The sequence below is a fragment of the Filicampus tigris genome, chromosome 21 (assembly GCF_054856515.1).
Source record: "Filicampus tigris isolate MCC_2025a chromosome 21, RoL_Ftig_1.0, whole genome shotgun sequence".
Lineage (NCBI taxonomy): Eukaryota > Metazoa > Chordata > Actinopteri > Syngnathiformes > Syngnathidae > Filicampus > Filicampus tigris.
In genome coordinates this window covers 144816-160012 of record NC_141237.1, presented here as the reverse complement: position 1 = coordinate 160012, position 15197 = coordinate 144816, and the positions used below count along the sequence as shown (strand labels likewise).

General features: G+C 51.9%; 2 protein-coding genes across 5 annotated transcripts in view; one reads left to right on the top strand and one right to left on the bottom strand.

Annotated features, from left to right (window-relative positions):
- Window positions 1–8878, bottom strand: part of LOC147127001 (receptor-type tyrosine-protein phosphatase mu-like) — a 34167-nt gene extending 25289 nt beyond the window's left edge. The window contains exons 1-2 of one of the 4 annotated variants that reach the window (XM_086020143.1): window positions 8378–8878; window positions 1555–1665 (exon numbers count right to left, since the gene is read on the bottom strand). In XM_086020143.1, coding sequence (XP_085876269.1) covers window positions 1555–1665; window positions 8378–8432 — 166 coding nt within the window. In that variant the 5' untranslated portion in view covers window positions 8433–8878. The remainder of the gene's footprint in view (window positions 1–1554; window positions 1666–8377) is intronic. The other 3 variants (XM_086020146.1, XM_086020145.1, XM_086020147.1) reach the window with 3 other exon arrangements.
- A 1873-nt stretch (window positions 8879–10751) lies between these two features.
- LOC147127000 (uncharacterized) lies at window positions 10752–13796 on the top strand. Its single transcript, XM_086021598.1, has 5 exons — window positions 10752–10819; window positions 11351–11407; window positions 11787–11838; window positions 12080–12188; window positions 12501–13796. Exons 1-5 carry the CDS (start codon window positions 10817–10819, stop codon window positions 12598–12600), a joined length of 321 nt encoding a protein of 106 aa, XP_085877724.1. The 5' UTR covers window positions 10752–10816; the 3' UTR covers window positions 12601–13796.
- The last annotated feature ends 1401 nt before the right edge of the window (window positions 13797–15197 follow it).

Genomic DNA, 15197 nt, shown 5'->3' with positions numbered 1-15197 from the left:
TGTGTTTTGTGTACAGCTGGCAGTGAGCTGATAACAGTCCTATTAGAAATATTAATATAGCCTGAACTCTGCAGAGACACACGCACAGACACACACACGCACAGTGGAATAAATCAATGAGGGTGCGTGACTGAGTAAGATTGCGGTTGCCACGGTAATTCCAAAATGTCAACATGGTCTAGTCAAATAAGTCCCAAAACAAAATGAATGAATGAAAGCTCGGCGGCGCTCGGCGGCGGCGGCAGCGGCGGGCGAGCCGAGCTGCAGACAAAAGCGCCAGCGGCCGGCGACCGGCGACCGGCGGCCGGCGGCCGGCGGCCGTGCTCGGGGCGCCGCTCCGGCCCAGCGCGTCGCTTGTCCTTCTTTTGCTTCTTTCGGCCGTTCGTGCACTTCCTTTGCCAATGCCTCCAAACGGTAGAAAGCGCGTCGCATGACCTTGAGCTGAGCCGTGCGATTCAAGCACGCACGCGGCAGCGTCGCCACGACTGGCGTTTCCTGGGCCAACTTCTCTGCATCTCTTCCGGCGGGGCTCGGTGCTGCCACGGGGCCTGTTGTGGCGCGAGGTGGTACTACGCCGGAGGTGCCGCAATACCGCAGGAAGCCAGAAAAGCGCCGCTTGAAAATGCGCGCCGCTTGAAAATGCGCTCTTCGCTAAATGCGGGCGGGATTTGCTCTACTTGCGCGTGACGTGCCAAACTGTCAGGTGCCAAAGCGCCACGGTGACGTCATCGCGTGACCGGCAAGCACAAAAGGAGTTTCAAGCAACCTGTTCTCGGCGCCGTCATTGCTGACACTTTGCTCCGCGTGTTTGCGTGCCATCGGAGAGCCTCCGTTGGCCGCAATTAGTCACCCGCGCGAAGAAAGGCGAGGGGCACATGAATCAGAGCGAGTAGGACGCTAAGCACGTCCACTCGGTGTCCTCGCTCACATTGTCGCTTACGTGATTGGCTGCCTGATTTAAGGGCGCCAAGTTCTCATTCGTCAGCAGAGTAACCTCGGAGAGCGTGTGACAAACGGCGTCTCTCGCTCCCGCGCGCGCGCACACACACACGGGCGGAATTGTGTGGTGTGCAGCCGAGTGTGAAGTCTGCGTCCATAAGTCAGAGGGGAAAGTGTTGCAAGATAAGAAAAGCTGCAGATTGTCTTTGGTGCCGCATTCAAGTGCAACGGGGAAAAAAGCACAAGGCAAAGCTCACTGCTGCCCGCTGGAAGAAAAGGTGGGAGGGGCCAACACTTGACATCTGTGCAACTTGCCAATGATGCGCTCCATGCTAGCGAGCCGCATTTTGTCACGCCACTTTTTGTCGAGCGCTGCGCGGGCCGGCCTGGCTCGCGTGCGCCGAGGCAAACAAGTTGATTTGGAAAAGCTCCAGTGTCTGACCGCTGACGACAGAAGCGTCCTGGCGCGCCCGCCCGATCGGCCGCCCGCCCGATCGGCCGCCCGCCCGATCGGCCGCACTTCGCAAGCCGGCGGAAAAAAGGCTCAAACGGCTTTGCGCGCTCTCGCGCCAACATGACAAGACGCAGGGGCTTGAAGCCCGAGGGCCGCCCTACCTGTCGGCATCCAGGCGTCGGCGTCCCGAGGCGGCGGGCCGCGCTGCCAGTCCAAGTCGTCTTCTCCGGACTGGACCAGACTGCAGTCCGGACCTTGCCCCAACAGACACGCTGAAAAACACACGCGCGCACAAAACGCTCAGGAAAAAAGCACCAACGGCGAGCGACAATCAGGCGCCCCTGCAGCCAACGAAATTGAGAGCGAGCGCACCCCCCGAATCAGCCACCCTCACGCACACACACGCGTCCCATACCGTTCCGTGTTGCAACATGAATGTTGGCGGACAGGTGATGACAGGGAACACAAACGCACCCTGAGGACAAGCTGGCGGCGCGTGCGCGTCACCTTTCGTCAATGCGTAACAATCAATAATCACGTTTCAGTCAAGTTTGTCATTGGCGTTTGAGCAATTCATGCATTCATCACTTAACACTTGCTGACAACCGCGGAAGGCCACGCCCCCATGATGACGGTGGTCTTTGTTGTGTGCGCGTGCGTGTGTACGCTTGCGTTGCTATGGACACCAATGGGAGCACATCGGGAGGCAACGCAATTGGGTATCGATAGCGAGTGTGGGGGGGATCGCAGCCCGAAATCAATACACTCAGGCGCGCGCGCGCGCGCACAGCCACGGACCAGAGGGAAGGTCCAAAAGGAGGCGGGAAGACTTGTTGTGCGTCAAACTTGCAGGAAAGCCACTTTTCCTTCCTGTCTTTGTCTGTCCATCTCACGCGCACGCGCGGACACGCGCACACACATCTGACACCAGATAATAACACGCATTAGTCAAGCCTGATTCCACCCTGCTAATGAGCGTGTGTGTGCGTGAGCGAGCGCATGCGCCATTAGCCTCGCAGTTAGCATGTCGCGCTCAAGCCGAGGCCGCGAGATGATCGGAGCGGAAGGGACGGGACGGGGCGGGGCGGGACAGGCCGCCGGCGGGTGACAGCGGATACACACTGACGGACAGCGGTGGTGGCATTTAACCGGTGACGCAGGCCGGCGGCGGAGGGCAAGCAATCGAATGTCTGCAACGAAACAAGTGCCTCTGCGACAGTGCAGCGAGGGAAGGCGTGCAAGGGGGAAGCCAATGGCCAAGTTCAATGTCGAAAAGCACAAAAGCAGCCCCGGACAAAGACCGGGATGCGCCCGGTCGCGTGTTTGTGCACCTCCCAGCAATGCCCACAAAAGGCCCGTCGAGTCGGCCTGGAAAGATGAGCGCGGCGCCTCGGCCGCCTCGGCCGCCTCGGCATCCGTGATGTCAAGGACGACAAGCGCGCCTTGCGACCGACGCCCCGTTTGATTTGGGAAGCCAGCTAGCCTAGCGCGTGCGTGGCTGTGAGGCCACGAAAGGCGCGTTGTGCTCCGCTAACACCTTGTAGCGTCTGCGACGGAGCCATTGGCCAGCGAGCCGCAGACGCGAGCCCAGCGGCACTCTCTGCGCTCTTCACGTCGCCGCTGCCCGGCCGGTGCGCACGCGGCAGTCCAACGAGCTCGCGTCGCCTTCCGCTTCATTCGGGGACTTGTCGCGTTCACCACTTGAGGCGTTGGCCATCGACCGAATGCTTCTTTGGCCGCTTTTGGGAGAGCGGCGTTCCGAAGCGCTGGCCGACTTGGCGCCCCTCCTCATCGAAGCCTCTCGCAAAGCACGAGGCCTGCACTTATTCTCCAAACTATTCAGGGCACGCGCAAAAGTAAACTGGCGGCTAACAGCTTTAGCTTTAGCGGAGCTGGCTAACTCGCCTCGGGCTAAATATGAATAATGCAGCGGCCGAGCCGGCGCTCGCTCTCTCGCTCGCGCGCGCGCGCACGCGCGCTGCACTTGAGGCATCGCCGTGACGCTCGGAGAATAATATGCTAATGACTAATAATTAGCCTGAAACATACACAGAGATTATCTTGCCCTCCTCCTCCCTCAGGGCTGCAACTGCTGCCTGCCAGCGCGAGGAGGTGGGGGGGAGGAGCTGGGGCCTGGCGGGGGGGGGGGGGGGGGGTGTCTGTGTAAGCGCGCAGGACGCAACACGTCCGCACACGAACGACAACACCGCCGGGGCCAAGGTTGAAGCGGGCGCAACATTCCGCAAAGCGTCTCAACGGGACCGCAAACGACACGACAACGACGTCGTCAACGGCAACAAAGACCGATTTGCGCCGGAAGTGAACCCGGATCGAAAGGACGAGAGCGGCGGCCTCTTTTGTCTCCCCCTTTGGCCAACGCCATCGCGGGCAAGCGGCTTCCCTTCCCATGCAAGCGGCTCGACGTTTGTCTCCGAGGCCCGCCGGCCCGCTCGCCCAAAAGCGCCCGCCCGCCCAAATCCGCCCGCCCGCCCGCCCGCCCGCCTTCTGCTTTTCACCCGACACCACGTTGCGCTTCGCAGCGTCACGCGGCCAAGGTTGTCGTGCTCGGCGCGCACCATGACAAAGGTCACCGTTAATTCCGAGTGCGCTACTCCTCGCGCGCGTGCGCGGGGATTGGAGGATATCGCAAAGATGTCAGATTAAAGATAAGAAGGCAGACCAGGAATGAAATGGAAGAAAGCGTCCTTTCTTTTCAGCCTTAATCTTGATTTGCTTGCTCGCGTGCGCGTCACAAGCCAAGGAGAAGGAAAAGCAATTGAAGAAAGATGCCAAAGTAGAGAGTGGAAGGGAACAAGCCTCCCCGATTGTGTGCGTGTGCGGGGGGCGGGGGGCGGGGGGGCGGGGTGGGGGGGGGCCGCACAGCCACTCTGCGACAGGTCCAAATCTGCACTCAAACGCTGGAATTGAAACGAAGCGCTTGAACTGGTCCACGTTTGGCCGGCCTTCGCCGTCTCCCAAGAAGAGGCCCGGCGCGCTCGCGTCCCCCCCTCCTCCGCCGAGAAGTAGAAGGTCACCTCCGAGAGGGACGACATTCATCCTGACAGTCAACCAAAAGGTCTTCGCCAGCAGGATGCGCGCGCGCGCACGCACGCACAACCCTGAACACGACTTGATTGTGACGCGGTGCTTCTGAAGCACAGCTGAGGCGCGTCGCCTGGAGCTCCCTCACGGTGTTGCACTAATGCAAACTCGCTGCCAGTCAGACCCGAGGGGCACTTCCAGCGCCCCCTCCCTCACCTGCATGCGCGCGCACATCTACAAGACTCGGACACAGTTGAGAAGATGGAAACACATCAGCAAGATGATGAAGATCGTCTCACACGCGCACAATGTACCGATATAGGTTACGCCGAAGCTTCCGGCAACGTGCGCGCGCGCGACTGCTCGATGAGCTTGTGTGCGTTAGCTGCCGGCGGTTTCCCATCATTTGCATAATTAGGATCATAGCTTGGTAATACATTTATCTTAGATTTGATCGATGTTTATTGTCTTTTGTCCCACACTGACACAGACAGATGGCGCGTGTGCGCGTGCGCGCGCGTGCGCATGTATTCAAACTCTGAAGTAGTGACAAGTAAACAAGAATCATCAAACCTGCTGAACACACAACAGGCAGATTAGACTGACAACACACACAACAAGCACACTAATCCACATCTCATTAGTTCTGTCTCGCGCGCGCACGCACGCACGCACGCAGGCAGGCAGGCAGGCAGGCACACACGGCGCACGCATCTTCAAACAATAATCCTTTGAATATGATCTGGGATTTGGGCCACAACACTAATCAGACTGACATCTCAGAACAGGGATTAAAAAACTCACACACACACACACACACACACTCTGGTAATCTTTTGAAGACATGCTAACTATTTTGGTAATCTCACGTCAAAGATATTATTTGCTTCCATTTCGTCGCCATGGATACGCAGCAGCGCCAGGAAGAGGTCAGACGGCACATTTTCTTGTCTCTGATTGGCTGTCATTGCCACCGTCAGCCATGGCTGGCGTCACGCCTCGCGAGCGCGCGTGTTCGCGCGCGTGCGCGCTCGCTCGCCGCAGGTGCCCTCGGCGGCTGCCGGGACAAGCGCCGATCCTTCCCCGCCCCCGCCCCCGCCCGAGTCCGGTCCTCGAGAGCCCCTCGCCGGCCTGTTGGAGGCGCGTCCGTCCCGCCTCGTTCAAGTCGGCCTCTTGCCAACCTTGCCGGTGATTTCAATCGGGCGCGTCGGAATAGGGACGGGCGCCGCTCAAACGGGCCGGGCGGGGTTTGTCTATACACGCCAGTCACCTCCACTCATTCCAACTGCACAAGATGGCCGACTCACCGCAAAGATGCTTGGAAATGTCACAACGCGGCGGCGGCGGCAGAGACAAGCGGCGTCCGCGCATCATTTTCTGTCCGGACGAGCGACCCGCCAGAAGCGCTACATGCACGGCTGGCGGCTAAAAGGGCCCTTCTCAGTGCGGCGGGCAGCGCTTGGAGATCGGGCCGCATCCTGCCGTCAGAGGCGCCACCCGGGAAAGCAAAGCCGAGCCCGTCGGGACAAATATAACGCCGACCCGTGGAAGTCGCAATGGGGCAAAATGGCTTTGTGGACCTTTGTTCTCGGAGAAGCTCTCCCCGCGTCATCCCGGCGTCAAAGGCGGCAAGACAAGATGGCTGCCCTCCGCGCCAGGGGCCGATCGTGAGTCCGTCACAATTGGCGCGCGACATCCATTTTGATATGAACCTCCTCAGTTCACCCCGACCGGAGGATGGCTCGCGCGTGCGCAAAGTCGTCGGGCCGCTTCAACAAAAGGAGCGCAAATCCGTCCCCGCCTGATCCTCGCCTCAAGGGAGGAAGGGGACGGAGCCCAGAGTCCGGCCGGCGAGCGCTGGGCCGCGGCGACGAAGGCAACCCGAGGACCTTTTCGCCCAGTGCGGCCGCCGCCGCTCGCGCTTTGCTCGTCACGCTTTGCTCGTCACGCTGCTCCTTCTCGCTTGGGTCCAACTAGCATGTCGTTGGCGTGTCGTTAGCATTCTGATGGCGTGTGAATAAGATAGGAAGGAAATCAACACACGCACACACACACACAAGTAAGCTTCGTTAAAATCCTGACGAGACAAAACAAAAAGCTGACCTGACTGCACCTGAATGCGCACACGCACGCACACACACTCAAGGTGAAAATGTAGAGCCCTGACTCAGCGACAGCCTGAACCTGGACACATCAGGTCACTCGGGAGTGTGTGTGTGTGTGTGTGTGTGTGTGTGTGTGCGTGCGCGTCACTCTGCAGTTTGCCTGGTTGGATAGCAACAAGAAGCCATCTTTGATGTCACCTGACTTGCGTGGAGCTCATTTCAGGAAATGGACCTTAAATACGCTTTGTCCAGTGTCCGGCGAACAGCACGCAAAGGGCGACGCGTGGGCGGCGGATCGAGTGTCGAGGTCGCCGACGAGAGCGGGCTAACCGCATTAGCTTCCGATTAGCGTCACATTCCCGAGCGCGAGTGAAGGATCTAAATGGGTACGAATGGCTGCATATTCGCCAACGGGTTCACCAAAAAGCAAAATGGGAATTAGACATCAAAGTCTCAGAGTCAGCGCGCCCCGATCGGAGCGCGGGCGGGACCGGCCGGTGAAGATCAGCCCCATAGGCGGGGCCGGCCGGGGAGGAGACCGGCCCGCATTGGGTTTACATTTTGAAGACTTTTCCGCTGCCCGGATCTGATCGCTGTATGATTCCTGATGTTCAGAGATGGAAACTCTGCGCGCTCAAGCCACGTCAACAGCCAATGACTCCCGAATCGCAATTTGGACCTTAAAGTGGAAGGCAACCCAAACAGATTTTTTCCCCACAATATGTTCCCAGCAGGCCCGCTTGTTGAAATTAAATTTTCATTGAATTAATTGCTTCGGCATTTGTGGAATAGGAGTTCGGCAGCAAAATCCAGCCCTTTTCAGCCATCTCGGAGGGCGGCCATTTTGTCATTTCTGTCAACTGAAAATGACATCACTGACCTGTTTTCCGAAGCCGAGCCGCGATCGGTCGTTACGAGTCGCTGCGATGTCACTTTCGGTCGACAGAAGTGACGAAATGGCCGCCGCCCCCCGAGATGGCTAAAAAGGGCCGGATTTTGCTGCTCACTCAATTCCACAAAGACAATTCATCAGAATTGCGCGTTTCAACGAGTGGGCCTGGCGGGAACATATTCTTGAAAAAAATGTTGTGTTTGGGTTGATTTTCCCCTTTCTTTTATGGAAACATAGTCACCGATTTGATTTATTTATTTGAACTGAATATGGTACGCATTTCCGACTGTGGCAAATATTCTACATTTTCTGGAAAATACATTGTGTTCAAAAATGCTGCTTTTATTGACCCAAATCTTGGCCGTTGTGGAGGAGCTGGAATTTTGATCTTTTTGCTCACCTCCGCGCATGCCCACAAAAACCGCAAAGCCACAAATGCGAACACGACACACAAACTCGAGCACGCAAACTTAGACACAACAAACGAACACAACGCAAACATTCCAACGAAACACATCGTACACACGAATACAAAAATACGCGCGCACAAACTCGCACAACTTCAACACGACGCGCGCGCACAAGCTGAAAATCTGCAGGGGAAACACGCAAAGCAGCAACATGTCGAGATGGCATGAAAAAAAACAGCAACGTAGAGGAGAGCAGCAGGAAATGTTGGAAGAGAAGGGAGGAGATTTCCACATGGAAACTTGGATGCCGACGCACGCACGCACGCACGCACGCACGCAGTCACACACACACAGATGCAGATGTCTGGCGCCCCCCCCCCTTCCTCCCCCCTCCCCAGGCGACCCAACCCGCCAGCCAGGTCCAAGTCGGGCTCGTGTTTCTGTGAGCGGAGTTGCGTTGTTGCGGTGTTGCGTTGTTGCGTTGTTGCGTTGTTGCGGTGTTGCCTTGTTGCGGTGTTGCGTTGTTGTTTGTTACCTGGGAGGGCTGCCGTCACATGCAGCGACAAGAGCAACAAAGTTGACGCCTTCATCTTCTTCTCTTTCTTCTTGTTCAAGGTCCCAAGTGTTGGCGGCACTTTTCCTCGTCTTCCTCCTTGTTTCTTGTTTTCGGCTTTTTCCTCGGCGTCCTCTGGCGTCCGTCGCGCTCACGCTCACGCTCTCACATGCACGAGCCCGTTCGCCCCTTCTTTCGCTTGCTACGCTGGGAGGGGGCAGGCCTCGTGACGTCACGGCGGAGGGGGAACTTCAGGGGGGTCGATGATTCTGATGATTCTCATCAACTTGTTTGAAGACAGCCAGATGAGGATGCCGTCGTCGATTGCGTCCAGCGTCTGACTTGGCCAAACGCACGCGCGCGCACGCGCGCCAGATGTGCGCGCATGCGCCTGATGGTGTCAATTAACATTCACTGATGGGATTAGCGGCGAGTCCATCGTCAAAGCGCCTCTGTGTGTGTGTGTGTGTGTGTGTGTGTGCGCCTCACAAAGTCTCCTTTCACGCTCGCGCTCACCGCTGCTCGGCGGCGACTTCCCGCGTTAGACTTCCCGCGTTAGACTCACGTCCTGTCAGAATTTACGAGGTGGAATAAATCTTTAAAAAAAAAACAAAAAAAAAAACAAAGCATTAAGAGGTGGAATTGTCAAAGTTTCTTGGTCCGGACGAAACGAGAACCTGTGCACTGCATTTGAATGCCGCTTACGTCGATTACTTGAGTTTGGAAAAAAACATGTTTCGAGAAGGAAGTTGATCGATTTGATTTCTGACGTGTTTGACTATATTTGCATACATTGCTCAACTTTATTTGGAGTTGAATTTCAATTTGATTTTCTTCACCGACCCGACTGTCTTGAAAGTCAAGCACCTTGGGCCTTTTTCCCAAAGATGCCTTAAAAATACAACGGCGAAAAGAATGACGATGATGGCGATCAGGAAAAGTCCCCAGCAAACCAAACCGCTTCTGCGCGGCCGTACGACACTTTGCAGGCCACGTGGACAAAATCCGTCTTCTTATATGGCTCACTGTTTTCTTATATGGCTCACTGTTGTTTTCGCACTATTGTCATGTTTTCCACATCTTAATTCCCTGCGTGCGTGGGTGCTCGACTTTTTCGGCGCTCGCTGATGTTGCCGCACGTTGCCGCCTTGTGTTCCGGCGACCAGCCTGCATTTGGCAGTTCGTGAGGCCGGGTTAGGGTCTTCTAGCCCTTCTGACCGTGGATGGGCGCCACCCACTCGTCCCTTTGATCTCTTGAGACCACCAACAAAGCAACGAAGGCAGGAACAAGCAACCCGCGTGCGCGTGTGCGCGTGTGCGCCACCTGGAGCAGCGTAGTGGTGCAACAGCTTCCCCTAGCGGGCAAATGAACAAAGTGCAGCTTGAAAGTGCTGCATGGAAATGAAAGCATACAGCATCTCGTCGCTGTCCTGTGAAAAACACTTTTGTCCATTTCTTTCTGGGGAGTGAGAGTTTGTCGTTGTCCGTGTTCAGGAAAGTGTGAAACAGTAAGCGTGACGTCAAAAGACGGCGCATCATTAAAACCACCACGGAAATAGTTTCAGAAAAAAGAAGGCGCTTCGAATCTGTGTGGGCGGAGTCGAGCGTTGAGGTCCACCCTACGTTGAGCCGCGCCTCGGAGTGCGCTGTGCAGCCAGGACCACTCGGGTGGAGTCGAGTCGAGTCGAGTCGAGTCGAGTCGAGTCGAGTCGGGGTTGTCCCTTCAGGCTCAAAGGAAGGCTTCCCATCGGCGAAGCCCCGCAAACGTTGAGTCACCTCCTCCGTCCACAACCGAGAGCTCCATGTCAGGGGCGGTGCTCGGAGGAGAGCTTTCGGGCTGCCGAGTTCCCGGCCAGCAAGCTCAATTTCACAGTTTGGCACATTGGAGCGCAATTTGTACGAAAGAGAAGCAAAAGACTTTGTGGGCAAGTCTGGGAAAAAACAAAATCGAAATGTTGAGTCACAGCAAAGGACCAACGCGTTGGATATCGTCACCCTCTCAAAAGAATCGCTTAAGTCGTGTTTTCCGGTTTTTTTTGGGTTTTTTTCAGAAAACACGTCAAACTGAACCGCATTCTGACGATCGTATTCACTCACAGAAATGATTAATGGCAGAGTTAAGTTTTATGCATTTACATCTATTAGATTTGATTTAAAAACAGATATTTTCAAAATATATGCATCACATTTAATTATAATCTGCTTAATTGAATCAATTTTCAAATGTATTAAATTTAATCACTTAATACTTACTAACATCGTTTAAATAATCAAGGTAGTAAAACAAACACGATTATGTTATGTAACATTTAAGTGATTGGTTTTCATAGACGTTATGAGAAGTGAAAGACCCGGAACCGGAAACGATGCTCAACACTTACCGCCATCAGGCCCTTATGCGTGTATGCACTCGTCCATGTGATGGTAAGTAATCCGATACATCCTATGCATAATTACTCCAAAATGTGTCCTAATTGTGCGCTTTATTTCACATCGTGTCAATATCAATTTATTTATGATCAAATCTTCGCAGTTTGACATGATTTTAGGCAGTTTTATCTTGGTCACGTCGCGTGAGCGCCGGCCTCCGCAAGGTGCTAGTGTCATAGTTAAGATAGCCATTTTACTATCTCGCCAGCCCCCGCTAGCATATCTAACAGGTGAGCCATTTCACAATACGGCGACCGCTAGCTCATAGCTAACATGAATGATTGATTTTCACCTTCTAAAACTGAGCTGTTCAACGGGAATACTAAGTAAGTGTTCAAGAATCAATTTGAGTCAAAAATCTGGACTGTAATATGGTTAGCTCGTGTTACTTGAACGACTGCTTTATAGAGTACTATATTTAAATACTGTAATTATTTTGATTACAAAACTGAATGTCAGATGGCTCTTTTATTCTCACTTCTATTCTTTTTATCCCCACATCCCCAACTCTTTCTTTCAACACAGTCTTTTTCTCAGTCTCCTCACGTAGCGTTCTCACCTCCATGTGGCAACATAGATGTTGTAAGTATGGGTTAAAAGATGTACACATCAAAATGTAACACAGTTCAAGTGTAGTTCTTATTAATTCACAATTCGTGTCATGTTTAAATGGTTCACAATATGTTGCTTAATTGTTTAGAGTAAGCACGTTAAAGGCATATGTTATTTGATTTACAATGCAAAAAACTCAGGCAGACAATGTCTGATCTCAAGCAAGGTTGGACGTGTACATTTTTCAGGTATTGTTGTACATTATGCATTTTGAAAAGGAGGTGGATTTTTTTAGTGCCTTTTTTTGGAACGTCATGTAAGTTGTTGAACTAATAAACTCAATCTGAAAGGCAGCTTGTACAAATACAAATAACCTAATTGATTTGTTATTCTTTGTCTTCGTCCACAGGTGCTGTGTGAATGCGGTCTTGCAAATTGTGTGACCGTTTCTTATCAACCAGGTCCGAGTTATGAAAACATTGTAGGCTGAGGCATTTCCACCGTAGCCTGACGGGCCAATATCCACGCGTATATCTCGGCTGTCCTTGCACATTCGCAAGCTGGTAGAACTTTTGAGTCACACATATCGAACACACAGTAGGTTAGTTAGTCAGTCACACTCCACTACTTTGTGGTCCGTTATTTGTATATCTGTGTATTTATGGTTGCGGGTTTCTCAACTGCATTTTTTATTTATGGCAGTCCAAAGGCTTCATTGGGAAAAGAGCGGTCTCTGCAGTCTCCCCGGAAATCCCTCCGTCTTAGAGAAGCACAGAACCTTACTCTCAGTGGAGAATCAACCCATAAACCTGTGAGAACAAGCCAACTACTTGAGGGATAATTGTCAGATTTTTAATTGTTTTTGTCACCTTGAGAAAAGTGCACAATTTCAGAGTAGGATGTGTATAATCTCATGTTTCCCCCCTGGCTTTTAAAAGGTGATCAATGTTAAGGTCACCGTTAGCTTGAACTCGGATCCGTCTCATTCTCATGAACGCATATATATGCGGTGCCTTAAAGGAATATCTTCAAATTAACAGTTGGCCAAAGGATGAGCTGCTTGGATTTTGGTGGTCAAGATTAGGGACATCCAGCCCATCGTTCTGTTCTGTTGATATCCCAGGACGCTGAATCCAGAGAGGCTGAGGCAGACAAGAGGAGAAGCCCATGGGCAGCTACACAGTCCGGGCAGAGGGTCGTGGTCCCGATGGACGCTTTGCTGACGTTGGTGTTGTGCCGGAAGGTGTGGACGTTCTCCACAACCTGCGGAGTGTCAGCCATGCACGCGTGATGCTCTATGGACTGATATATGCACTCAACTTGAGGCACTCCAAAAACCTTCAGCGTACATTCGAGGTGTACCAGAAACTTAGAATGGAGCTGGACTCAGCAAACCTCTCTCCAAAAGTACAAGCACTGAAAATCAAATTGCTCCAGTGATTTGGTTGGCAATAAGCGCACACACACACACACACACAGCTGGTTCCTGATTTTTCTTTTGTGCTTGTTTTTCGCAGACAGAAGTTCAATGATCTCTTAGTTCTTGTTGGGTGCCTCAGGGAAATTTGTGAATATTCACTAAATGAAATGAATGAATACTTGTGAATAATCACTAAATGACACTATTTCATTTCAAAGTGCAGTTTGAAAGTGAGATGCAATTTTTGGTGAGTAGTTATTGTTACTATGGTTGCTTCGAAGAAGTTATTGCACTGATACTTTGCACTTTGCTCTGTTGAGCTGAATTGTTTCAGACATTTTGGAAAGCTTTATTGAACTTGTTTTTTTTGCCTCATGTCATGCGTTATATGCAAATGAGTTTTTTTACAACTGAAAATTCTACAAGCCTTTTACTTTTTACCGAGGAGAGGCGTGAGACGCTTTAGAAAGATGGAATTTTGTTTGTGCATGAACAAAAAGAGTTCAAATTGGTCCATAAGGATGTGTTCTGTCCTGTAAGAGCTTCAATACTTGGACTATGACATTTGAGAGGCTTTAAAAGGATACTTCACTATTTGTTCAATTTTCAGAAGTAAAACGCTTTTTCTTTGATTTGATAACATTTATTTTGCATGTACAATTAACACCTTTGAAAAGACATTTTACCATTTGCTGTCGACTCCAAATGACATCACGTGTTGAGCGCAATTAACAACCAATCACGGCTTGGTCTTAACTGTCCATGAAAAATGTTATCTAATTCATGATGAACAAAATATCATTCACTTTTTACTGCTGAAAATGTGTACGTTAGTAAAGGATTCTTGAATGTTAATACATTGGTTCAATCAACAAGGTGGTCTGATTGTCCTAATGCATCATTATGATTGTAGTGAATGTAAAAGAATGACATAAATGTGATGTATTTTGATTAATTTTGTTTGTTACAAAAGCATAAATAAAATCTACTTCAAACAAATACATGCCATTTGTTTTGTATAGGTAACCTGATTATTATGCAGTTCAAACAATATACTTTGTGTTTTAAATAAATACTCTCATTATTATTAATTTGGAGTAATTCTACTTTATTGATACTAAATACATAAAATTGAGGATTATGCATTTCAAATCAATAAACATGATTACACTGACGAATATATATCACATAAGGTTTATTTGGTAAGTTTGTGTTAAAATGATCTAAAAAAAAGAAATGGGAATTTGTCATGTCATAAAATTACATAAATCTTACAAGTCAGGCTTAAATATTTCTGTGAGTGTACACGTATCAATCATTTCCTATCAGGCGTAAAATGGAACGATGTGTTTAACTAAGGATGCAGCCGATTGTACCAGCGGTGGCCAAAGGCAAACAAAATATCGCCCGTTGTCAAAATTGGACTCGGGCCATTATTTCAAGAGGCTGACGATATACAAAAATCTCGTCTTCAAACACATTTTTACCCCGTACCTTTTTTGGACTCAGCATGAGACTTTGTTTGGGTGTTTTCTGGTCCACACTGGTTCTCTTTTCTTCATTTGTCATTTGAACTTGGTTATTTGATGACTATCGGCAACTTGCCTTTGTGCTTGTTGGACTATACTTCTGACTTGCAATGCTTGTTTTCAAGTGCGCCTCTCAATAAAGTTGAGCTGAGCAGCAACAATCTGGACCGGCAATGATTTTGTAATCATCAAGTGGCGGAGGCGGGCTTGGGAAACGGCCCCCGTTTGCAGGGCCAAGTCCTGACACCGGCGCCGCAATTGAGCCGGATTTCATTTGGGGGCGCGCGACCTGTGAAGAAGAGCTCTTTTCAAAGGAAGGCCCGCTCAGCAAGGGAGACGCGGTCGCCCCTTCCTTTGCTCCGCTGCGGCTCGCAAAAGCGCCGCCGCTCAGCTGTTGCCGACTTGAGTCGTCCGTCGTCAGGAAGCGGCGGCCGCCGTCGCCCGTGCGGCCCTTTCACAATGAAAGCCACGAGCGCTCTTGAGTTGGGGCCGCCTTTCATCAGGACCACTCGCCAACATGGCCGCCACCTGCTCACCTCCTCCGCCAAACCTCAAAAGCACTTGACGGCCTTTCATCTCTTTGCATTTCCGTGGCCGCGGCGCAATCGTTCTGTCGAATGAGGCCCGTGACATCGCCGCATGCAGTCTGGCAAACAAAATGGCCAGCGCGATCCAGCCGCTCTCCACTTCGGGGTCGGAGGAGCTGGTCCGGCCGGGGCCGGCCCTCCCTCCCTCCCTCCCTCCCTCCCTCCCTCGCTGCATCTTATTTGGCAAGTGACAAGTGGCAAGTTTTGAACACGGAATTTATCCAAATAATAACAATAAGCAGAGGAGAAGGCTAGCCGGCAGGCGGGGGCGCGCGGAGCGGCCC

What these genes read in the sequence shown, in the direction of transcription:
- LOC147127000 (XM_086021598.1), top strand. An exon ending in CATGTGGCAACATAGATGTT is followed by an intron (nt 11,408 to 11,786) that starts GTAAGTATGGGT and finishes CTTCGTCCACAG; the next exon opens with GTGCTGTGTGAATGCGGTCT. An exon ending in GACCGTTTCTTATCAACCAG is followed by an intron (nt 11,839 to 12,079) that starts GTCCGAGTTATG and finishes TATTTATGGCAG; the next exon opens with TCCAAAGGCTTCATTGGGAA.